This window comes from Anguilla anguilla, chromosome 17 (assembly GCF_013347855.1).
Source record: "Anguilla anguilla isolate fAngAng1 chromosome 17, fAngAng1.pri, whole genome shotgun sequence".
In the NCBI taxonomy this organism is placed as follows: Eukaryota; Metazoa; Chordata; class Actinopteri; order Anguilliformes; family Anguillidae; genus Anguilla; species Anguilla anguilla.
In genome coordinates, this window is record NC_049217.1 from 1,950,091 (window position 1) to 1,974,893 (window position 24,803).

Below are 24,803 nucleotides of genomic sequence, written 5' to 3' on the forward strand. Positions count from 1 at the left end.
GAAGCCCTGGTGTAGTGTTTATGAGGCTAACATAGTTTCCTAGATATCATTATGCTGATTTAAAAAGCACTCCAGTTATGACCCATGTTGTATTAGCTAATTTGTTTTTAAAAGTAGAAACACTGATGGCTGGGTAGGGGTTGATGAAGCAGTAGATATCTGTGAAATTCAGTGCTGACAAAGAGCTTTAGGAAAATATGAAACAGTATGAAACATAGAGGGAAAGCCATCAAGACCGGTGGACTTTTCTCTGTGCCTTACGTGTTTGCATGGGCTGTTATTATATCTGAGGTTGTTATATTATTGAAGAATTATTAAATTATTTTATTATATTCTCTTAAAGAGCATAGATTAGGATCTTTAGGGCCTGGCAGAGGCCTTTGAAAAACGAGACTTGACAGCAGAAAGTTTACCTGTACACTTCTTATCCGGTTGGGACTGAAACTAGTTTACAGGCTTTCAGTGGGTTTCACAGAATGGCTCTGTAGTAAAATTTCTCTAAAATGTATCTGTGCCCATTAAGAGAATTACCCAATGCGTCTCAGGGATTTAAAAAGGGGTTTAATGTAAAAGGGGGTGATTAGTCATACAGCTGGGGAAAGCAAGCTCCTGTATGGCAGAGGAAAGCAATTTAATATTCGTATAATAAAAAATTAAAAATGCAGAAATGTGTGTGGCGGCCTAATACAGTAAAGGCTATAGACCAGGGGTGGGCAATTATTTTTTACATGGGGCCACATGAGAACAAGAAAATATTATGGAGGGCCGGACCAAAAGGCTGGACAAAAGTCTGCATAATATTAATTGTTTTGATTAGTTGGTAAGACTGGTAAGAGTATAAGTTAAAATTGAGCAATGAAAAAGAGAGGTTGTCTTAGGAAAAATGACATTTACTCAATAAAATTTCCTAAAATAATGGTTAACAAAATGTGAACATTTGAACAGTTTTTGATTCATTACATTAGTGACCATTTTCAGCCAAATTCAGTAAGATACATCATATTAGAAAAATAATGATGCCTACATTTGTAGTTAAAACATTTTCACTTGTCACTCATTCTGCGTTTTTCAGTTTTTTCTTGTTCAGTGAGAGAAATCTAGTCTCTGTTGGTCTTTAACAAGTGCATCAAAGTCAGGGTGAATGTTTGAGGTTGAGATGCGAAGCACAGCTGACAGATGATCATCAGTGAGAAAGGATCTGTATCTGGACTTATTAAACTTCATCACTGAGAATGTTTGTTCACATATGTAGGTAGATCCAAAGAGAACAAACATCTTCTGAGCATGTCTCCTCATGTTTGGAAACTTCTCTTGCTTAAGAGAAGAGTAGAATTGCAGCAGTGGTTGTGACTTAAAGTGCTCTGTGAGTACTGCATCAGACTGCAGGTCAATGAGTTCCAGCTGGACATCACTAGGCACATCATCCACATTGCAGGTAAATGGAGAGGAAATCAAGTGCATTTCACTCTCCATTGTTCTGAAATCTTTAAATCGCCTTGAAAACTCATCATGCAGTGCTCCTAACATGGATGAGTACCTGCGGAGGTTATCATCTGATGGTGTGACTTCTTTCAGGGTTTGCATGTGAGTAAGATTGTTGCTCTCCAGTTGCCTCGAAAGAAACTGTAACTTCGTCATGAAAGCCTTCACTAGGTTGTGCATTTCATGGATGAAAAGGCCCTTGCCTTGCAGTTTGGTGTTCAGTGCAGTCATCAGTGCGGTCACATCAACAGCAAATGCAAAATCTGCCATCCACTTCTCATCTGAGAGCTCTGGGATGTCTCTGCCTTTCTTTTCACAAAACTCTCGGATTTCTGCTTTCAGATCCCAGACTCTTTTTAGCACTTTACCCAGACTGAGCCATCTCACAGCTGTGTGATAGCTGATATCAACATGTTCTGTCTCGTGCTCCTCTAAAAGTGCAACAAACTGCCTGTGATTCAATGCTCGTGCCCTAATAAAGTTAACTATTTTAGTTACAACATCAATCACATTGTCAATTTTAAGCACTGACTTGCACAACACATGCTGATGTAAAATACAATGCAAAAATACTACTTTCTGATCTGCGTTGTTTTCAGTCACTTTATCTTGCAAACGTTTCAACAGCCCGACATTTTTCCCTGTTAAATTTGGACAACCGTCCGTTGTAACACCCGTCAGTCTGTCCCATTTCAGTCCCAGCGTGTCCATGCATGCATTTACCTCCGTGAACAAATCGCTCCCCGTCGTTGTCCCTTTCATTGAGCGCATTGCTACCAGCTCCTCTGTAATCTTGAAGTCCGTTATCCCACGGACAAATACAAGTAGCTGGGCTGTGTCACGGACATCACAGCTCTCGTCCAAAGCCAAAGAGAAAAAGTCAAAATTTGCCACATCACGTTGCAGCTGAAGTTCCAAATTTACCGCAATGTCCTCGATCCTTCTTGTCACGGTGCGCCTGGACAGCGGGACGTGCTCAAAAGCTTCTTTTTTTTCAGGACATAGTAGGGCTGCAGAGTCCACCAAGCACTCTTTTACGAACTCGCCCTCTGAGAATGGCTTACTGTTTTTAGCGATTTTGTGGGAAATTACAAAGCTGGTCCTGGTTGCTGCATCCCTGGTTGCTGCATCAGCGTCTACCTTTCTTTTTTTAGTTGACATTTTGGGGGTGAAAGTCGTCGAGACAGGTAACGTCCATTCAGTAACACGCACAGAGCCGAAAAGTTTTTTTAGCAGTTTTTTCAGCTCTGTGGTAACACGCATCACGTACGTACCTTACGTCCCTATGCACTACGTAAAAAACACAGGGTGTATAACTTCAAAATAAAAGCCATGCACATTTAATCCACGTATGAGGTAATAAGAAAATACGAAAAAAAAAAAAAAAAAAAAGTTTATTTTGTAATTTCTTATGAACCTTACGCGGGCCGGTCAGAGTCAACCAAAGGGCCGCATCCGGCCCGCGGGCCGTAAAATGCCCAGGTCTGCTATAGACGCTTTCATCGGACGCACGCGCATTGCCAAGGTTATGCGCTTGGCCCTAAATTAACTTCCGCTCTGTGTTTGTTTATTATTGGATTTGTGTTTACTGACTAATATGGCACCAATTACAAACGGAGTGAAAGTTAAACTGATGAGCAGACTGACGTTGGGCTCAGGTTGTTGTGCTGTGGGGTGCAACCTGGATCAAATGCCATTTCGAAAATTTGTAAAAATACATAATTTAACTTTGTAACCCCACCAGGTAATTGTGAAACTAATTGCTTGAATCCCTGCGATTATTAAAGCTGATGCTTGCCCATTGTTACTTCGTATTTTTGAGAAATACCTGGACATAGTTACCTATTAAAATGTAATTCCTGTAAAAATACACATAATAAACTGTATTTTTAAAAAATCTACTTCATACATACACATTTAGTAATACTAATACAGCCTTATTTACTATATCAACTTTAAGACAAACAACACGCTCGTAATTATCTCATCGCGACCCATTAAAGCCAATGGCGCAGACGTTGCTTCATACTTTCAAACTGCTTTCCTAACGGCTATTTTGCGTCCTGCGACTTGGGTTACAACTGTGAATATGTACGGATTCCTAGACGTGCTGATAGCGACCAGCCTTTCTCATATTAACCTCAAATATGCAAGACAGGACACTTAGACAGTATGCTGGCAAATTTATGTAAAGTTCCATTAATTTATATGTGGTGGTTGATACACGTCCCCTTAGCAACCAAAAGATAGCGCTGGACCACCTCTGACTTATTTGCCGGCAGTACTGAAAGTACTGAAAAAATAACCACGGGAGGATAACAAGGACATTTTCCCTATATAACTAGGTACAGGTTGTTACAGATATTTCATCTATTTCATATATAGTTGCAAATCAGTTTACGGTTTTCTGTCTGTCGAACAAAGGTGGTCGGATAGGTGCTCTCATTCTAGCATTGACTTTGTTTCAGGTAAACTCAAGATAAGCGATAGCTAATAGCTAGCTGACCAGTAACAAGCCTTCAATAGTTATGAACAATTAGCTAAATAAATTGATTGTAGCTAGCTAAACGTAGCTAACATTGTATAAATTATACACAGTAACGTTAGATCAATGCTAGTAGTATATAGTTGATACTCTTTAGTTACGTTTTGAACTAACGTTATGATACCTGTTTCCATTGACTTGACAGCGTTACACTGCCTGATCATTTTTTGTTGTGGTAACCTAGCAAGGTCATCTTGGCCACCAAACAGAGCCACAGTGTTTTTCCATCAATGCATGCTATACAAATAAATAACCTACAGTAAATGCATTGGCTACACATGCTGCCCACTAGCCCCAGTTTGTGTCTCTAATCGTCGTTTTTAAGCAATATCATAGAAAGAGTGCACTTTTTACACAGGAATGTGCATGTAACCCAGAACAGTTATGGATTATGCAAGGAATGTATGATGCTCAGCTACGGTCAACTCTATCTGTTTCTGTCATGTTTTTCTGGTAGTGTAACGTTATCGCATTTGAGCTTGGCCAAGTAACGGTTCTTTTCTTCGAATGGTAACCCCAAATAATACTGGCTAGACTGGCTTAACTAGCTAGCTAACGTAATTTACTTGTTATTTATTTTGCTTGTTATCAGAAATATTCTAGAGGGACTCTGTTGTTATTGATTGTTTGCGGAAGTCTGCCTGAAGTTAAGTTAGGGCCAGGACAACGCACATGCACAGTAACGTTTGTGTATGTTGTTACCTTTGAAAGTGTCTATAGTTTTGTTAAAAGTGAAAGGAAAACACAGTTAAATAAGGCTCGCAGAAGAACTTAATTGGTGTAAAAGTTGTAGAAACTGAAGGTCTTGGGGGCAAGCCTCCCCCTAGGTGTCAGGGGAAGGCAGAGAGAAGAGCCCTGAATGGTTAAACTAAGTGGGTAATCACTGGGGCATCAACTGCCAGAATCACAGGCATAGCATCCATTTTCATAGCGATTTAACTTACCTGAAGTTTTAGGTAAGTTTGGTGCCTGAAGTTTTTTTTTAACCTGTCTGCTTATTACTGGAGTATTTGGTTTTTGGCACAGCCAGTCTCTTTGTCAATTAAAGTGGCTGTTTCAAGTGTGGATTCAAGCTAAACTTGCAATTCAGTTCAAGTGTTTCTTTTTTTCTTGTGCAAACACAGGTTAGCAAGTTCATTTGGTCATTGCCAGACTTGCCAAACGGAGTTATTGTTATGAAAAAGAAAAACATTTCATTTAAATTGGAATTGAATTGAATTTGAAGACAAATGTTGATTGAATCAGTGTTGAATCATTGAATTGAGATTCCACAGATAGGTTTGTTTCAGTGAGCAGGTTTTCCACAGATAGGTGTGTTTCAGTGAGCAGGTTTTCCACAGATAGGTGTGTTTCAGTGACCAGGTTTTCCACAGATAGGTTTGTTTCAGTGAGCAGGTTTTCCATAGATAGGTGTGTTTCAGTGACCAGGTTCTCACCCTTTCAGCAGCTTTGATTGCCTGTCAGCGTATAATTTGGTCAGGTCTAGCAGCTTAATCACCAGCTAAAATAAGGACAGCATCATCCCACACACACTATCTTAAATATAAATTAATTAGCGTCATGTAGCTTTTGTATATGAATTCCCCTATCAGTGCTCAGCCTTGAATTATTCATCTTAGTTGTTTTTTAATGGAAGTCATCCACTTGCTAAAGCCACCCAGGGTATTGATTGTGTGTCATCCTGAGTAAATCGACTGTTAAATCGAAGCTTGCCTCGGTTTCGCTTTCAAGATTCAATTATGTCAGCTGTGATGAAGCTGCTCTTCCCCCGAAATACCACCGCTCTTCCTCCTCCTGCTTTGCCTGCCAGGGGGAGAAGTGGTCACAGGCTGTTTACCTCCACCTTCAGTCCTGTTAGTGCACATCCCTACCTCCACCTTCAGTCCTGTTAGTCCCCATCTCTACCTCCACCTTCAGTCCTGTTAGTACCCATCTCTACCTCCACCTTCAATCCTGTTAGTCCCCATCTCTACCTCCACCTTCAATCCTGTTAGTCCCCATCCCTACCTTCACCTTCAATCCTGTTAGTCCCCATCCCTACCTCCACCTTCAATCCTGTTAGTCCCCATCTCTACCTCCACCTTCAATCCTGTTAGTCCCCATCTCTACCTCCACCTTCAATCCTGTTAGTCCCCATCCCTACCTTCACCTTCAATCCTGTTAGTGCCCATCCCTACCTTCACCTTCAATCCTGTTAGTCCCCATCTCTACCTCCACCTTCACTCCTGTTAGTCCCCATCTCTACCTCCACCTTTAATCCTGTTAGTGCCCATCTCTACTTACACCTTCAGTCCTGTTAGTCCCCATCTCTACCTCCACCTTCACTCCTGTTAGTCCCCATCTCTACCTCCACCTTTAATCCTGTTAGTCCCCATCTCTACCTCCACATTCACTCCTGTTAGTCCCCATCTCTACTTCCACCTTTAATCCTGTTAGTCCCCATCTCTACCTCCACCTTCAGTCCTGTTAGTGCCCATCTCTACCTCCACCTTCAGTCCTGTTAGTGCCCATCTCTACCTCCACCTTCACTCCTGTTAGTGCCCATCTCTACTTCCACCTTTAATCCTGTTAGTCCCCATCTCTACCTCCACCTTCAGTCCTGTTAGTGCCCATCTCTACCTCCACCTTCAGTCCTGTTAGTGCCCATCTCTACCTCCACCTTCACTCCTGTTAGTCCCCATCTCTACCTCCACCTTCAATCCTGTTAGTCCCCATCTCTACCTCCACCTCCAATCCTATTAGCACCCATCTCTACCTCCACCTTCTAATAAGTCTGTTTTGTCCTGCTTAGAGAGGTCCCCAACAGGGACTGTTGCTGCCAAGTTCCTTCTCTTAATGGTAGCTGAGAAGCACATCAATGTTGATCTGAAATCAAAGCGAGAGCAAGTGGGTTTTGGAACCAGGGATGAAACCCTGCTTTTGAGCAAACAGATTCTGCAGCATGTATTCTAACATTGAGAGTTCTTCACTGAGTACTGTCTCACACTCAGAAAACCTCATTTGACTCATATTTCATGTGTCAAAACTAAACCTTTCCTCAAGACCATTTGAAGAGATAGCTGGGATATAACTGTTCAAATCTCACTATTCAGGGGAATGGAGGGTTTTTTGAATTGGAGAATACCATATAATGGCAGTAAATCCATTGTTTTTTGTATTTCTGAAGTCCATGGAGCAAAGGGGAGGAGTTACACCTGGGTGACATCATTATTTGGGGCAGAGCCCAGTAAATGTTCTTTGCTGTGGGATGAACATCGCAGCAGTAAGCCGGGCATGCAGATTTTTCCTATATAACATCCGCAGAATCCGCCCCTTTCTCACCACCTACTCAACCCAGCTCCTGGTCCAAGCAATGGTTCTATCCCGCCTGGACTACTGCAACTCTCTTCTGGCTGGACTACCGGCATCTGCCACCAGACCCCTGCAACTCATTCAGAATGCTGCGGCTCGTCTGGTCTTCAACCTCCCCAGACACTCTCACGTCACTCCCCTGCTCACTACCCTCCACTGGCTGCCTGTTACAGCTCGCATCAAATTTAACACATTGGTCCTAGCATACCAGGCAGTCAAGGGATCAGCCCCAGCATACCTCCACAAGATATTCAAACCCTACATGCCAGCCAGATCCCTCCGTTCTGCTACCTCAGGACGCCTAGCACCTCCCCCTCTTCGCACCTGCACTTCCAGAACACGTCTCCTGTCTGTTCTGGCCCCACGATGGCGGAATGACCTCCCTGTGGAGGTCAGAACAGCTGAGACACTGACCCATTTCAAACGACGACTGAAGACTCACCTCTTCAGGCTGCACCTCTCCCCATCCCTCCCTACCCCCCTGTAAATGACTGTAAGCTTAGGGTTGTAACTAGGCAGCTGTTTCGTAGGTGACTTAGGTGCATTAACTGTCTTAACTACTACTTGTATTTTTTCCGTTGCGTTGTTGCCGTTCTCGTTGTGTTAGTGTTAATCAGTTTAACCTTCAGGGTCCAAGTTGAACTATGCGGTTGTTCCCTGCACTTGGACCGGTACTTCTCTCTAGGGGTTTCGTCATACTTGTTCCTGGTTATGGTTATACACTTTGTTGTACGTCGCTCTGGATAAGAGCGTCTGCCAAATGCCTGTAATGTAATGTAATGTAATGAAGTATTGAAAGTGACATTAAGAATAAGACATGACTAATGGAAAGAAGATAAATGTGAGGTGAGGGGAACAGCATGTGGAATACGTCCTCTAATGTCTTCTCTTGTGCTTCTGCTCTGCTTCCTCCCCCAGCCTGTACATCTGGCCCAGAGCAGCTTCCAGCTGGAGGCCTTTGGGAAGACCTTCATCCTGGACCTGGAGCTAAATCAGTGAGTTCATCTCGCTCTGTCCCTGGGATCTCTGACTCTAGTCCTGGAGGGCGGTAGCGTCTGCAGGATTATTGTTTTTTTCTTTGCAATCTGAATTCGGTCTATAAACGAAGCATGCAGACTCTTTAACCAGGTGATGACTTTCTGTAGGCTTAGCAGTCGAGTGCTGAAACATGAAAATGCACTGACACTATGGCCCTCCATGACTGGAGCTCGATTGAAAGTCCTTCAGTGTAACTAAGCTCTCCAGATCCGGTGTTCTCCTTAGTTTCTCTTCTTATGAATTAGAAAGTTTTCCTCTCCAGCCTAGTTTTTACTGGGTACCTTTTTTTGGTAACTGGAGTCTGATTGAGGATTACGAGCAAAGTTTGACTGGTGCTTTTAGGGAACAGAGACATCATGGCCAAGATGGCAAACAGGAATATTGCGCTGCCTGAATTATGGAGTTACTGTATGCAAATAGAGTGTGGATTCTTTGGAGAATTTTCATTGCACCTGAATTGCATAGACACACATACACATACACACGCAAACACACACAAACACACACACATACACATGCACACACAAACACACACACACAAAAACACACACACATACACACGCGCACACACTCACACAGGCACACACAGACATACACATACACAGGCAAACACACACAAACACACACACATACACACCTAGCGCATACTGCTCTTTTTTACGCTTCAGAAAACCGTTTCCTTCTATCACGCCTCTGAAGATCGTAAGGCGTTTTCATTCTCACAAACCGGAATCCCTCTCTCTCACATGCTTGCACAGGGCTGCCTAATGCCTCCCACCCCCAGCTGGATCTGCGCAGCTGTACCCCTCTCCCCCCCACCCCGAGAGGGGGGAAAGTGGTGCGGATGCTGCATTATATATGACACTTAAACACAGAGCCCCTCGCCATGGTGATCACAGCATCCTGAGCCCAGAGCCTCACAGGGAGAACACACATCAAGCAGCAGCAGTAACAGAGAACCTGTGTAACACAGTGTTTGTTTTCTCTGTGCAGTAACCTGTCTAACACAGTGTTTGTTTTCTCTGTGCAGTAACCTGTGTAACACAGTGTTTGTTTTCTCTGTACAGTGACCTCCTGTCTAACACCCTGTTTGTTTTCTCTGTGCAGGAACCTGTGTAACACAGTGTTTGTTTTCTCTGTGCAGTAACCTGTCTAACACAGTGTTTGTTTTCTCTGTGCAGTAACCTGTCTAACACAGTGTTTGTGTTCTCTGTGCAGTAACCTGTGTAACACAGTGCTTGTTTCTCTGTGCAGTAACCTGTCTAACACAGTGTTTGTTTTCGCTGTGCAGTAACCTGTGTAACAAAGTGTTTTTCTCTGTGCAGTAATCTGTGTAACACAGTGTTTGTTTTCTCTGTGGAGTAACCTGTGTAACACAGTGTTTGTGTTCTCTGTGCACTAACCTGTCTAACGCAGTGTTTGTTTTCTCTGTGCAATAACCTGTCTAACACAGTGTTTGTTTTCTCTGTGCAGTAACCTGTGTTACACAGTGTTTGTGTTCTCTGTTTAGTAACCTGTCTAACACAGTGTTTGTTTTCTCTGTGCAGTAACCTGTCTAACACAGTGTTTGTGTTCTCTGTGCAGTAACCTGTGTAACACAGTGTTTGTTTCTCTGTGCAGTAACCTGTCTAACACAGTGTTTGTGTTCTCTGTGCAGTAACCTGTGTAACACAGTGTTTGTTTCTCTGTGCAGTAACCTGTGTAACACAGTGTTTGTTTTCTCTATGCACTAACCTGTGTAACACAGTGTTTGCTTTCTCTGTGCAATAACCTGTCTAACACAGTGTTTGTTTTCTCTATGTAATAACCTGTCTAACACCCTGTTTGTTTTCTCTGTGCAGTAACCTGTCTAACACAGTGTTTGTTGTCTCTGTGCAGTGACCTGTTTAACACAGTGTTTGTTTTCTCTGTGCAGTAACCTCCTGTCCTCTGACTATGTGGAGCGGCACTTTGACAGCACAGGGAGGCCTTCACAGACTGTGGTAAAACTTTGGCGGTGGGGTGGGCGGGGCTAAGTTTAGGTTGGAGTTACTCAGTTGTGTTCTTTGTCTTCAGACTTCCTCTGTGTGCATATTGATGTGTGCATGTGTGTCTGTGTGCATGTGTGTGTGTATATGTTTGTGTTTATGTGTGTGTGTTTGTTTATCTGTATGTTTCTGTGCGTGTGTGGGTGTGTTTTTGTTTTTGCATGCGTGTGTGTGCATGGGAGTGTGTATATGTTTGTGTTTGTGTGTGTGTGTGTGTGTGTGTGCGTGCCTGCAGGTGTGTATTTGCATGTTTCTGTGCGGCAGAAAGGAGAGAGACAAGTTTGATCATTGTTTTGGCAATTGCATAGATGCTGACATGCTGTGTACACACTGTAGATGTTAACGGAAAATTTACCCCAAAATGGAAAAAAATTCTTAGTATCTGCAGATGATAATGCAAACACACAGTGCATGACTTGTGCATCTAATACCCTGCTAGCCAAGACACAACTCCTTAAAACCTGGTCTGTCTGTTTTTCCTTGCAACTGAAGTGAGAAAACTGGCATTTCCTATCTAATCTAATCTAATGTTTTGTTCTGTTCTGGCACTGAAAATCCACATCTGATTGGCTAGAATTCAAATGGCCTTGGGGCTTTAGTCAGCAGCAGACCTGGGTCAAATACATATTTAAAGTATTCATTAATTTTGAGTGTTTGTTTTTTAGAAATTATTTGAAATACAGGATTTACAAATACTTAAGTATTTAAATTACAAAATATATTTGAAAATACATTTAAGGAGCACTTGCCTGTATTTGCAATAACTTTCAAATATGCCTAATGGAATTATTTGAAAATATATTAACAACATAAGGCCAGTGGTGCAACAGGCGCAATTGCACCAAGCTGTAGAAAGACTTGAAAAGCATTGGAAGATGCAAGAACCTCAGCTCTGAAAGTTGAGCATTTTGTCTAATTAGAGGACAGTATTTTGATGAGAATGAATCAGGTGACTGCTGCCGGACCAAATCCGATTGTACTGATTCCCATTGTTAATTTGTAGTGAATATGCACGGCTGGATTCTGTTTTATCAGTGTCTAACCTTACACAATGTAAAAGATGGAACTGTACATATGGCTGTCGAATGCTCTGACAACAGAAAATGAGGAAATACAGTAAAAGACCACTAACTTTAAAAAGATTGCATGGGTACAAATAAACTGGCAAGTAGTTTATCAAGAAGTCTGAGTTTGCCACCCCCCCCCCCATGCAAAGACATGTATGGGCATTTAGGCTACTGTCTGTTAGAGGCAGCACATGGGTTGTTTAAAATTGTCAACGTAGACCTCCCCTTGCCCATAATCCAAATTCAACCCCTAGACCCTAGTAGTTCTCCTGGAGTGCCCTCAGTATTATAGCTCGCTGACATCACATCAAGGGCCACTCTCAAAGATTGTTCAAAGAACTCTGGGATACCCCCTTCAGCATGAAGCATGCATTGTTGCTGGCTCGGTAATTTCTGTCCAGAGGTCCAGAGTACACTAACACTGTAGTATAAGGTAATGTCCTTATGTAGAACAAAACAACATAACATGTAATTTAATGTATTTTTAAAAGGCTCTAAATGCTATTGGAGAAAGTATTTGGTTTCCCAGGAAAATATTTATTTAAAGGAATGTATTTTAGGACGGAGTGTAGCACAGTGGGTAAGGAACTGGGTTTATAACAGAAAGGTCGCAGGTTCGATTCCCGGGTAAGGACACTGCCGTTGTACCCTTGAGCAAGGTACTTAACCAGAATTGCTTCAGTATATATCCAGCTGTATAAATGGATACAATGTAAAATGCTATGTAAAAGTTGTGTAAGTCGCTCTGGATAAGAGCGTCTGCTAAATGCCTGTAATGTAATGTATTTTTTTAATACTATTTGTGAAAGTATTTAATTTTCTATTAAAAGAACTTAAAAAAATCAAATACATAGTATAACCTTGTGTAAATGTATTTGAAAATACTTCAAATATGTATTAACACATACGTATTTTGTATTTGACCCAGGTCTGGTCAGCAGCATGATGTCCAAAACCTGTACTAAAACCTCCTGTAGAGGGTACTATAAGAATTTTGTTGGATTCAGGATCAGCAATCAATAACATTTGCTTGATATTTTTCTTGATATCTGTTTTTTCTTTATTTCTTCATGTATAACTATTAAACAATTATGATTTTGATTTAGAGGGAGTACTCATGATTGTGGTGGACAGAACTTCGGCAGTGTAGTATAAAGGGTATGGAGCTGGTCTTGTAACCTACAAGTCACGGGTTGAATTCCCAGTTTGGACACTGCCATGGTACCTGCATTGCTTCAGTATATATCCAGCTGTATACATGGATGCAATCTAAAAGTTGTGTAAGTTGCTCTGGTTAAGAGCGTCTGCTAAATGCTTGTAATGTAATGTAACTTCTCTACTTGAGTACAAAAAGCATATTGACATTGACATTCAATTTCTCAGTGGCCTGTCAGTATTCTTCTGATTTCTAAGCATATCACCTATATAGCAGTAGTTTATTGCCCTCTTTGAATCAAGCAATTAAGCATGTGAGTAGAGTGTTCCTCTGGTATTTCTGTGGAGCTGGTAAAGCACTTTCTCCCGCTCTGTCTGCGTCTTCTGTACCTTTGGTACCTCAGACTGAGCTGTTCATCATTGGCTTAAAATCCTCTAGTGCAATTAGGCACTTTTACTCTATAGAAAGCAGATTGTGTGTTTCAGCTGGGCTCTGTGGTGATTAGAGGTCAGATTAAACCAAGGGGTGGACCGGCTGAGATGAAACAGGAAATGACCTCACTCCTCCTCCTGCTCGTCTCACCTGGAGACCTGCCCAGTTTCCCCCCTGTCAGTCAGTGAAGAGGGGTTTATCCGGACCGCCGATGTGCAGGGGTGGTTTTTGGGGGATACCCAGTGGTTTCTGGGGTATACCCAGTGGTTTCTGGGGGATACCCAGCGGTTTCTGGGTTTCTGAGGGATACCCAGCGGTTTCTGGGGGATACCCAGTGGTTTCTGAGGGATACCCAGTGGTTTCTGGGGGATACCCAGTGGTTTCTGGGGGATACCCAGCGGTTTCTGGGGGATACCCAGCGGTTTCTGGGGGATACCCAGCGGTTGGTGGGGGATACCCAGCGGTTGGTGAGGATACCCAGCGGTTTCTGGGGGATACCCAGCGGTTTCTGGGGGATACCCAGCGGTTTCTGGGGGATACCCAGCGGTTTCTGGGGGATACCCAGTGGTTGGTGAGGATACCCAGCGGTTTCTGGGGGATACCCAGCGGTTTCTGGGGGATACCCAGCGGTTTCTGGGGGATACCCAGCGGTTTCTGGGGGATACCCAGCGGTTTCTGGGGGATACCCAGCGGTTTCTGGGGGATACCCAGCGGTTTCTGGCAGCAGGTCTCCCCGTGTTTGGCGCTTGTAAAGAGCCCTGCCGCAGTCAAACGCTGCCCACTCTCCCCATCCCTCACGCACACGCCCAGCCAATCAGGAGCTCGTTCCCCTGGCAACCGGCAGCCCATTTTGGCCCAGTCCTGTCATTCAGCACAGGAGAGAGGAGGAGAGGATAAGGCGAGAAAAAAAGAATAAAGAGCACATTTGAAAGGCAGGGAGGAGAGGAGCCGGGTGACTGGGATTTGGCCGGGCGCGATGCACCATCTCCAGGCAAATCTCACTCGCTCAGTCTGTATGCACATATACCACATGCAGATAGACAGAGAGAGAGAGAACATGCTCAGTCTGTATGCACATATACCACATGCAGATAGACAGAGAGAGAGAGAACATGCTCAGTCTGTATGCACATATACCACATGCAGATAGACAGAGAGAGAGAACATGCTCAGTCTGTATGCACATATACCAATGCAGATAGACAGATAGAGAGAGAACATGCTCAGTCAGTATGCACATATACCACATGCAGATAGACAGAGAGAGAGAGAACATGCTCAGTCTGTATGCACATATACCACATGCAGATAGACAGAGAGAGAGAGAACATTAATGCGGAGATCACCAGAGGCTGCGCTGCACTGCCCAATGTGCACCTGGCTCGCCACCCCACCATCGGCCCCTGGTACCTATCAAAGTCTTTGCTAAAACGCTAAAAGACGTGGCACTGGGACGCAATCCATCCAGCCCCCACTCCACCATCAACAGACCCCATCTCAGGCATCAGCCCCCCCACGCCGTCGGTCACCGTCCTCGGGCCCCACATCAGCCTGACAGCAGCGGTCATCACTCCAAAACCCTGCGCCCACCCAGCACCCCGCAGCCCCCCATAAGGCCCCCGCCCCCCAGAGCACACCCCCACCAACACCAGCCCAGCTACGCTGCAGCCCTCACAATGGCCCCTGTCCCACCTGCCCCTCCTTCTGAGCTAGGTGAGATCAAACACCTGCTCAGTGTGCTGTGTGATAGGTTGCTAAACTAATATGAATTAATATCTGTGAATATATATGTGCTGTGAATATATATAATCTAATATGTGAGTATACAGTATAAATCAGTTATACTGTGTACTATACAAATACTAAGTAAAAAAATGACATAAATGACATTTATTATCAGCTATGTATTTTGTTTCACTTGAAATGCTGTGAATGATTAAAATGAGTTAATTCTGTATAAGCTGTTGGAACATACAGGGTCTGTGGTCTTCTGTGTTTGGGCTGAAGAGCACAGACCCTGAATTCCTCAAAAACATTTCTAATGCTGACATTTTAATTTTTGTTGAAACTTGGTGCCGAGAAGATACCATCACCCACTGCCCCTCAGATTATGGCGAAATTATAGTGCCCTCTATAAAATTAAAAACAGTGCAACATGGCAGAGACTCTGGAGGGATACTGGTGTGGTACAAAGAGGAACTGGCTAAATACATCACAGTAACCAAAAAAGAACAATCCCACTTATGGTTAAAATTGAACAAAGAAATTGCAGATTGGGAAAAAGATATATTCCTGTGTGCAGCTTACGCTGCCCCACATGAATCCCCCTATTATAATGAGGAATTCTTCAACGCTCTGCATACAGAAATATGCCATTTCCAGGCCCAGGGAAATGTGCTACTGTGTGGCGACCTTAACACCAGAACAGGAACAGAACCCGACTGTATCGATCCCCAAGGAAACAATCATGTGCTTGGAAACACCCCTTCGTACATTATACCAACCACTACAAAAAGAAATAACCCAGACAATATAATAAATAAGAATGGTAGGGATTTAGTGCATCTCTGTCAAGCCTTTGGCCTGTACATCCTTAATGGCAGGATCAAAGGGGACTCTTTAGGAAGGTTCACATACTGTTCAGCTCTTGGGACTAGTGTTGTGGACTATGCTGTCACTGACATGGACCCTTCCTCCTTTAGTGCATTCACTGTCAGGCAACAAACCCCCCTTTCAGACCATAATCAAATCAGTGTGTTTCTGAAAAGATTTGGACAATCCAGAAACTCATACCCACAGCCCTGTAATCTGTATGATTAGGGCTGAAACAAGCACAGATGAATTCACAAAAACAATGAGATCAGCTGAATTAACTAACTCTGTTAACACGTTCATCAATACTCCTTACCAAAATAACAGAGAAGGCTTAAATCTGGCTGTTACTAATATCAATTGTATTTTCCAGAAAACAGCAAATAAAGCTAAACTAAAAGTTCATAATAAAAGGAAGCTGAACAAAAATTAAAATTGGTTTGATATTGAATGCAAAAATATTCGAAAAAACCTAAGAAAATTATCAAACCAAAAACATAACCAACCATACAACTCTGATTTACGCCTCAGCTATTGTCAAACTCTTAAAGAATATAAAAACACCCTAAAACAGAAAAAACAAAAATACATAAATAAAACTCTGAAGGATATTGAAGAATCAGTTAATCAAAACCAGTTTTGGGATTTGTGGAACAATTTAAGCACAGCAAAACAACACAAATTAGCCATTAGTGATGGAGCCATTTGGAAACAATATTTTGAAAATCTATACTGTGAAATCAGTCAAAAAACACACCATACTATGATTAATGAACACCTAAACAAATTGGAATCAACCATCAAGGATAATCAAAATCCACTGGATAAACCAATTTCCCACAAAGAACTGATCGAAAAGCTCCAGTTTCTAAAATCAAGAAAATTACATTACATTACAGGCATTTAGCAGACGCTCTTATCCAGAGCGACTTACACAACTTTTTTTTTTTTTTTTTACATAGCATTTTTACATTGTGTCCATTTATACAGCTGGATATATACTGAAGCATTTTTGGTTAAGTACCTTGCTCAAGGGTACAACGGCAGTGTCCTACCCGGGAATCAGAACCTGCGCCCTTTCGGTTACAAGTCCAGTTCCTTACCCACTGTGCTACACTCCGTCCCAAAATCATGTGGTCTTGATGGAATTAGAAATGAAATGCTCAAAAATAGCACCCCAGAAATGCATGAAGCTCTGCTTAAATTGTTCAACCAAGTACTGAGTTCAGGATGCTTTCCTGACATTTGGAACTGGGGGCTTATATCCCCAATTTATAGAAGTGGAGACAAATTAGACCACAATAATTACAGAGGCATTTGTGTAAGCATTAATCTGGGGAAGGTATTTTGTAGTATCATTAATTCAAGAATTGTAACCTTCCTTAATGAACACAATGTCCTGAGTAAAAGTCAAATTGAATTTCTCCCAAATCATCGTACCACCGATCATATTTACACCCTACACACCCTAATAAATAAACACGTCCACAGAACAAAAAATGGAAAAATCTTTGCATGCTTCATTAATTTCAAGAAAGCATTTGACTCGATTTGGCATGACAGATTATACTACAAAATTCTCCAAAGTGGTGTAGGGGGTAAAGTTTATGATATAATTAAATCAATGTACTCAGAAAATAAATGTGGAGTGAAAATTGGCGACCAAAGAACAGCGTTCTTCACACCAAAACAGGGAGTGAGGCAGGGCTGTAGCCTGAGTCCAACACTGTTCAATATTTACATCAATGAGTTAGCGGTGCAGTTGGAAAAGTCTACAGCCCTGGGCCTCCTCCTACATGACATGGAAGTAAAATTCTTACTCTACGCAGATGACCTGGTTCTGCTCTCTCCCACTGAAGAAGGGTTACAGCAGAACTTAGCTCTGGTGGAGGATTTCTGTCAGAACTGGGCACTGACAGTAAACTTAAAAAAGACAAAAATAATTGTCTTCCAGAAAAAAGCCAGATGTCAGGAAAATAGGTTCCAGTTTTTTCTAGGCAACACCACCCTAGATCACACTCTAAATTATACCTACCTTGGTCTGACAATTACATCATCAGGGAGCTTTAACATGGCAGTGAATGCTTTAAAAGAAAAAGCTCGAAGAGCACTCTATGCTATAAAAAGAAAACTTCAAAAAATTGTTATACCAATTAAAATCTGGTTTAAAATCTTTGATAGTGTTATTCAGCCCATTGCACTGTATGGAAGTGAGGTATGGGGTCCACTCAGCCAGCAGAACTATTCCAAATGGGACAAGCATCCAATAGAGAACCTGCATGTAGAATTTTGTAGAAACATCCTACAAGTACAAAGGAAAACACCAAATAATACATGCAGGGCAGAATTAGGCCATTATCCATTAATGATTCACATCCAAAAAAGAGCATTAAAATTCTGGATGCCCCTCAATTCAAGTCCTCAAGACACATTGCAATTTAAGGCAATGAAAGCCCAAGAGCTCAGTCATGAAAAGAGTCCCCTCAGTCAGCTGGTAATGAAGCTGACTAACCCATTAACCCAACTAACACAATCACAGACCAGCTTCATACCAGCACTGCTTACCAACAAATCAAAGTAAACCAAGTAATGAAACAGACCAAAATCTCTTATCTGGAATGTTGGGATAATGTAGCCAAAACACAAAACAAACTAGATTGCTATCGGACCCTAAAAAGAGACTACAAATTGGCTGAGTATCTCTTCTCTGTCAGAGATACAAAGCAGAGGCAGATCCTGACCAAGTACAGGCTCAGTGACCACATACTTGCAATTGAAAAAGGCAGACACCGGAATACATGGTTACCAAAAGAACAACGTATATGTGGTCACTGTAAGGCAGGAGAGGTGGAAACAGAGATGCACTTTCTCCTACATTGTGAAAAATATTCAGAAATTAGGACACATTACTTCAACAAATTTTCTCTAATTATAAAGGACTTCCTTTCCCAAACAAATGAGAAAAAAATGCAAATCCTGCTAGGAGAAAGGCCAACTGCTCCACTAGTAGCAAAGTACATCTCGGCCTGCCATAATCTGAGGGACACTGGTTGACCACCACAAATATATTTATTTTAATTATTAATTAATTTCTATCTGTCTTTTTTCCATTTTCTTTTTTCTACATTATTATTATTATTATTATTATTATTATTATTGTTATTGTTATTATTATTATTAGTATAGCCTACCCGCTGTGGCCATTACCACACTGTTAATTGCATTGTTGTCGTTATCACAATGTTGTTTGTATATCATGTTGTTTGTATTCCTATTCCTGTTTCTGTGTGTACGCTTTGGCAGTAAGTACAAATGTATTTCATGCCAATAAAGCATTTTGAATTTGAATTTGAATTTGAATTTGAGAGGGAGAGAGGTAGGGAGGGGGGGCAGGGCAGGGCATCTCGACACCCCAGGCTGGAATGCTCAAGTTGCTTAAGGAGGATGACAGCATGTGACCATGGGCAGGTGCACCTTCAGACATATCTCACCTGAGGCATGCAGATGTGGTTTTGGTTGTCATGGTGACGCAGTTCCCCTCTGCAACCTCTGCTATACTCAGTGCTGACTCTGTTATACACAGTGTTGACTCTGTTATACACAGTGCTGACTCTGTTATACACAGTGCTGACTCTGTTTTACACAGTGCTCACTCTGTTGTACACAGTGCTCACTCTGTTATACACAGTACTTACTCTGTTTTACACAGTGCTGTTGTACACAGTGCTATACAGTGCTGACTCTGTTGTACAGTGCTGACACTGTTTTACACAGTGCTGTTGTACACAGTGCTGACTCTGTTGTACAGTGCTGTTATACACAGTGCTACACAGTGCTGACTCTGTTATACACAGTGCTGACACTGTTTTACACAGTGCTGTTGTACATAGTGCTGACTCTGTTGTACAGTGCTGTTATACACAGTGCTACACAGTGCTGACTCTGTTATACACAGTGCTGTTGTACACAGTGCTGACACTGTTTTACACAGTGCTACACAGTGCTACACTGTGCTACACTGTGCTAACTTGTTGTACACAGTGCAGTTATACACAGTGCTACACAGTGCTGGAGGGCCGAGGGAAGTGTGTGCAGCAGTTTCGTCTCCATAAGATGCACAAATGACAAACATCTTTACTAACTTCTTCTAATATTTTATGCTGGAAATTATTTAGGAGAGACACGGCTTGTAGAAAATATGCATAAATATATTGGACATGGAGGATTTAGGATTTAGGGCTCTAGTTAGGGCATCTCTTATGAAATTGATCAGTTTTAAAAGGAAAAAAGATGCTTCAGCTCTGTTTATTTATCAATATAATAGTTTAATTCCTTTCTTGTGCTTCTCAGTGAAGTAACAAAAATGTGCATTTGTAGACACTCTCTTGATTGACCTAGCTGGGTTGTGTCTTTGTAGACAGTCCCTGAACACTTTTTGTCGTAGAGAGAGTTGATCTGAGCTCGGAATGCAGAGACATTATGTAACATCTGCAGTCTCTAGGGAGCCCACACAAACGTATCCAGGCAGACAGACTACTCACTGACACGCACACATGCAACATTATCCTTATCTCTAAGGGGTATAGTTTTACCCTGACCCCCGCCCCAACCCCCCGATCCCACCACCACCTCACCACCCCCCACCCTCCATAGAGCACGTCTGCAGGGGAACTGCTGAAAGATTGCAGTGCTGCACCTTCAACACCAAATAGCATTTTAAGCAGTGTGTGCTTGTGTATGTGTATGTGTGTGCATGAGTGTGTATGTGTACAAGCATGCGTATGAATGTGTGTTTGTGTGCGTGTGTGTGGGTGTGTATGTGTGTGTGTGCATGTGTATGTGTATGTGTGTGTGTGCATGTGTGTGTGTGTGTGTGCGAATGTATGTGTGTGTGCGTGTGTGTGTAGGTGTGTGTGTGCGTGAGTGTGTGTATGTGTGTGTGTGCACGTGTGTCTCTGACTCTTTCTGTGCAGATAAGTGCTCTACATTTCCACAGTAATTCTCCTGAATGGGATAAGTGATACTGAAGAAGTGCGCTGCACATTTTATTAAAATCTTTCTGTTTCTGCTCCAGACTTGCTCCAGAGTTTGTTTGTGCTGAAGGCTCCTGAAGTGGAGGCCAGATTTGATCTGCAGACCTCACCCCCAATGATGGAAACAGTCTGTGTGTTTGTGCTCAGAGACAGGAGTATGTGTTGCACAGTGCGTTACATGTTAAGTGTTTAAGAGAGTAAAGGGGGTTGAGGACTGTGTTGTGATTAAGGTTGTTGTGAGACAGGACTGTGTGTGTGTAATTAAGGCCTGTGTTGTAATTAAGTTTCTTGAGGGAGGGCTCTGTGTGTGACTACGGACTCAGTTGTGACTAAGGTTTTGCGGCTTGATTGTATGTGGTTAATTATCCTGTCCAGAAGAGTGTGTCGTGTTTTGGTGTTCAGTAAAGTAGGATGGTGCTCAGTTTCAGGCTGTGGTGTCTGTTTGAGAGTGAGCGCTGTGTTTTGGTGTTCTGTAAAGCAACATGGTGCTCAGTGTCAGGCCTTGGTGTCTGTTTGAGAGTGAGCGCTGTGTTTTGGTGTTTAGTAAAGCAGTACAGTGCTACGTTTCAGGCTGTGGTGTCTATTTGACAGTGTGCTGTATTTTGGTGTTCAGTAAAGCAGCATGGTGCTCAGTTTCAGGCCTTGATGTCTGTTTGAGAGTGAGCGCTGTGTTTTAGTGTTCAGTTAAGTGGCATGGTGCTCAGTTTCAGGCTGTGGTGTCTGTTTGAGAGTGAGTGCTGTGTTTTGGTGTTCAGTAAAGTAGTGTGGTGCTCAGTTTCAGCCTGTGGTGTCTGTTTGAGAGAGAGTGCTGTGTTTTGGTGTTCAGTAAAGCAGTACTGTGCTCAGTTTCAGGCTGTGGTGTCTGTTTGAGAGTGAGCGCTGTGTTTTGGTGCTCAGTAAGGCAGTACTGTGCTCAGTTTCAGGCTGTGGTGTCTGTTTGAGAGTGAGCGCTGTGTTTTGGTGTTCAGTAAAGCAGCATGGTGCTCAGTTTCAGGCCTTGGTGTCTGTTTGAGAGTGAGCGCTGTGTTTTAGTGTTCAGTTAAGTGGCATGGTGCTCAGTTTCAGGCTGTGGTGTCTGTTTGAGAGTGAGTGCTGTGTTTTGGTGTTCAGTAAAGTAGTGTGGTGCTCAGTTTCAGCCTGTGGTGTCTGTTTGAGAGAGAGTGCTGTGTTTTGGTGTTCAGTAAGGCAGTACTGTGCTCAGTTTCAGGCTGTGGTGTCTGTTTGAGAGTAAGCACTGTGTTTTGGTGTTCAGTAAAGCAGCAGGGTGCTCAGTTTCAGGCTGTGGTGTCTGTTTGAGAGAGAGTGCTGTGTTTTGGTGTTCAGTAAAGCAGAGTAGTGCTCAGTTTCAGGCTGTGGTGTCTGTTTGAGAGAGAGTGCTGTGTTTTGGTGCTCAGTAAGGCAGTACTGTGCTCAGTTTCAGGCTGAGAGTGTAGCACAGTGGGTAAGGAACTGGGCTTGTAACCGAAAGGTCGCAGGTTTGATTCCCGGGTAGGACACTGCCGTTGTACCCTTGAGCAAGGTACTTAACCGAAATTGCTTCAGTATATATCCAGCTGTATAAATGGATACAATGTAAAATGCTATGTAAGTCGCTCTGGATAAGAGCGTCTGCTAAATGCCTGTAATGTCATGTAATGTCTGTTTGAGAGTAAGCGCTGTATTTTGGTGTTCAGTAAAGCAGCGTAGTGCTCAGTTTCAGGCTGTGGTGTCTGTTTGAGAGTGAGCGCTGTGTTTTGGTGCTCAGTAAGGCAGTACTGTGCTCAGGTGCAGGCCATGCTGTCTGTGTTTTTTTGCAGGGAGGGGAACACTGTTATTACCACGGGAGGGTACGCGGTGTGCCGGGGTCCTGGGCGGTTCTCTCGACCTGCCATGGCCTGAGGTAAGCGGACTGTTCTTACACTACACCTCCACCTGGGCGGCGCTCTGGGCCAGAGTCTTGATGCACTACACGTGTGTAGTCCATTCAGTGGGCAACTTTGTAGTTGGAACTCTTGAAACTCTCTTCCTTTTTCACTATTCTACACATCTCTTCTCCGTCTCTCTTTCTCGTTCTGATCCCCCTCTCCCTCCACCTCTCTGTCCATTCCCCCCCTTTCCCTCCCCCTCTCTCTCTCCCTGCCCCCCCCGGTCTCTCTCTCTCTCCTGCTGCAGTGGCATGTTCTCAGATGGACAGTTTTCCTACGGAATTGAGCCAGCCCTGGATAGCAGTGATCAGGTGAGTCTGGGTGTGCATGTGTATGTGTGTGTGTGTGTGTGTGTGCATGCGGGTGTGTGTGTATGTGAGAGTGTGCATGTGTATGTGTGTGTGTGTGTGCATATGAGTGCGTGTGTGTGTGTGTTTGTGTATTTGTACATGTGTGTATGTGTACATGTCTGTATGTGTGCGTGTGCATGCGTGTGTGTGTGTACGTGCATGTGTGTGTGTACATGTCTTTGTATGTGTGTGCGTGTGCATGCATGTGCGTGTGTGTGTGCATGTGTGCGTGTACATGTCTGTGTATATATGTGTGTGCGTGTACATGCGTGTGTGTGTGTTTTAGTGTGCATGTGTGTGTTTATGTGTGTGCACGTGTGTGTGTTTGTGTATGTGTGCATATGTGTGTGTGTGTATGTGTGTGTGTGTGCGCATGTGTGTGTATGGGTCCCTCATATCCCCACTGTGGGATGGTAGGTGTGTCAGTGTCCCTGGAACGTTGGTTTGGAGTATTCAGGCCTAGTTATCAGTAATCATCAGTCACAGAAAACCTGCCCCCCTGCACTGTCTCCAGTTCCAAACGCTTTTAACAAAGCCTCTAAACTGTACAGTGCCTACTGAGCATGTGCAGAGTGAATGGGGGGCTGTGCTGAAGTGCAGGGAACTGGGGCCCCCTCCTGTCTGTCTAAGTCATAAGCTGTACTCCCCAGAAAATTAAGGAGTGAAGGTCCCATAATGTGCAAGTCCCCCCTACAATTATATATGCGTGCAATCAAGATTGTTCTAGAAAACAATGTGACTCATCTTAATGCATGTGACTGTGTCATATATATAGTTGTTCCATGCTTATCATGTGGTTGCTGTAGTTACTGTTTCTCATTGCTTTTGTAATGGCTTTGATTAAAGTTGAAATTCCATTAGCCAAGTGTTTGCAGAAGACAGGAATCAAAAACATGTTATGATGCAAATAAAACTTTTCACCATCCTTCCTTTCACTCTCCCCATATTTGGTCAACTAATTGTTGATTAAACATCACAATTAGCCACTCAGTTGTATTATTAGTCTCTTGACTGCGTTGTTTGAGAGCCTACAGTGACCCCTGGAGGATAACAATTAAAATACAAGTTTAAATCTCTGTGACTCGTGATAGAGATTAATTTTTTTACAATAAATGCATTAAAAGTGGGGAATTTGGAGAGTAGTCATGGTGCTGAGCTTCCAGATAAAAAAGGGGATTGTTTGACCTCTGCCGCTTGGCCAACAAAGTTATCTTTCTGCTGCTTGAAATATACTACACTGTCAATATTTTTGACTGTGGAAAGGGAGGGGTTTGCTTAGTGCAGGAGTGGAGGTCTGTGTTCTGTGCTGCGTGTGGTTTTCGGTTCTTGGTTGGAGGGTTTGTGCTCTCTCCCGCAGGCTCAGCATGCCCATGTGGTACACAAGATGCCCAGCCTGCCCCTGAGCCCGACGTGTCCAGGTGGGGACCTCCGCTACCCACCCCCCCTCCTCCCTAGCCTTCTCCTGCCCCCCCTCCCTCCCCAGCCTTCTCCTGCCCCCCCTCCCTCCCCAGCCTTCTCCTGCCCCCCCTCCCTCCCCAGCCTTCTCCTGCCCCCCCTCCCTCCTCAGCCTTCTCCTGCCCCCCCTCCCTTCCCAGGATTCTCCTGCCCCCCCTCCCTCCCCAGCCTTCTCCTGCGCCCCCCTCCCTCCCCAGCCTTCTCCTGCCCCCCCCTCCCTCCCCAGCCTTCTCCTGCCCCCCCCTCCCTCCCCAGGATTCTCCTGCCCCCCTCCCTCTCCAGCCTTCTCCTGCCCCCTCTCCCTCCCCAGCCTTCTCCTGCCCCCCCTCCCTTCCCAGCCTTCTCCTGCCCCCCCTCCCTCCCCAGCCTTC

The 24,803-nt window shown here is 43.6% G+C and overlaps 1 protein-coding gene across 4 annotated transcripts in view; it reads left to right on the top strand.

Moving 5' to 3' along the window:
* LOC118216808 (disintegrin and metalloproteinase domain-containing protein 11-like) overlaps nucleotides 1-24,803 on the top strand; it is a 71,554-nt gene that overhangs the window by 6,445 nt on the left and 40,306 nt on the right. For all 4 annotated transcript variants that reach the window (XR_004763075.1, XM_035398319.1, XM_035398320.1 and 1 more), the window contains exons 3-7: nucleotides 8,297-8,373; nucleotides 10,332-10,398; nucleotides 22,520-22,602; nucleotides 22,875-22,938; nucleotides 24,335-24,395. Coding sequence is in view for 3 of the 4 variants with exons in the window: in XM_035398319.1 (XP_035254210.1) it covers nucleotides 8,297-8,373; nucleotides 10,332-10,398; nucleotides 22,520-22,602; nucleotides 22,875-22,938; nucleotides 24,335-24,395 (352 nt within the window). In the remaining variant the exon portion in view is untranslated. The remainder of the gene's footprint in view (nucleotides 1-8,296; nucleotides 8,374-10,331; nucleotides 10,399-22,519; nucleotides 22,603-22,874; nucleotides 22,939-24,334; nucleotides 24,396-24,803) is intronic.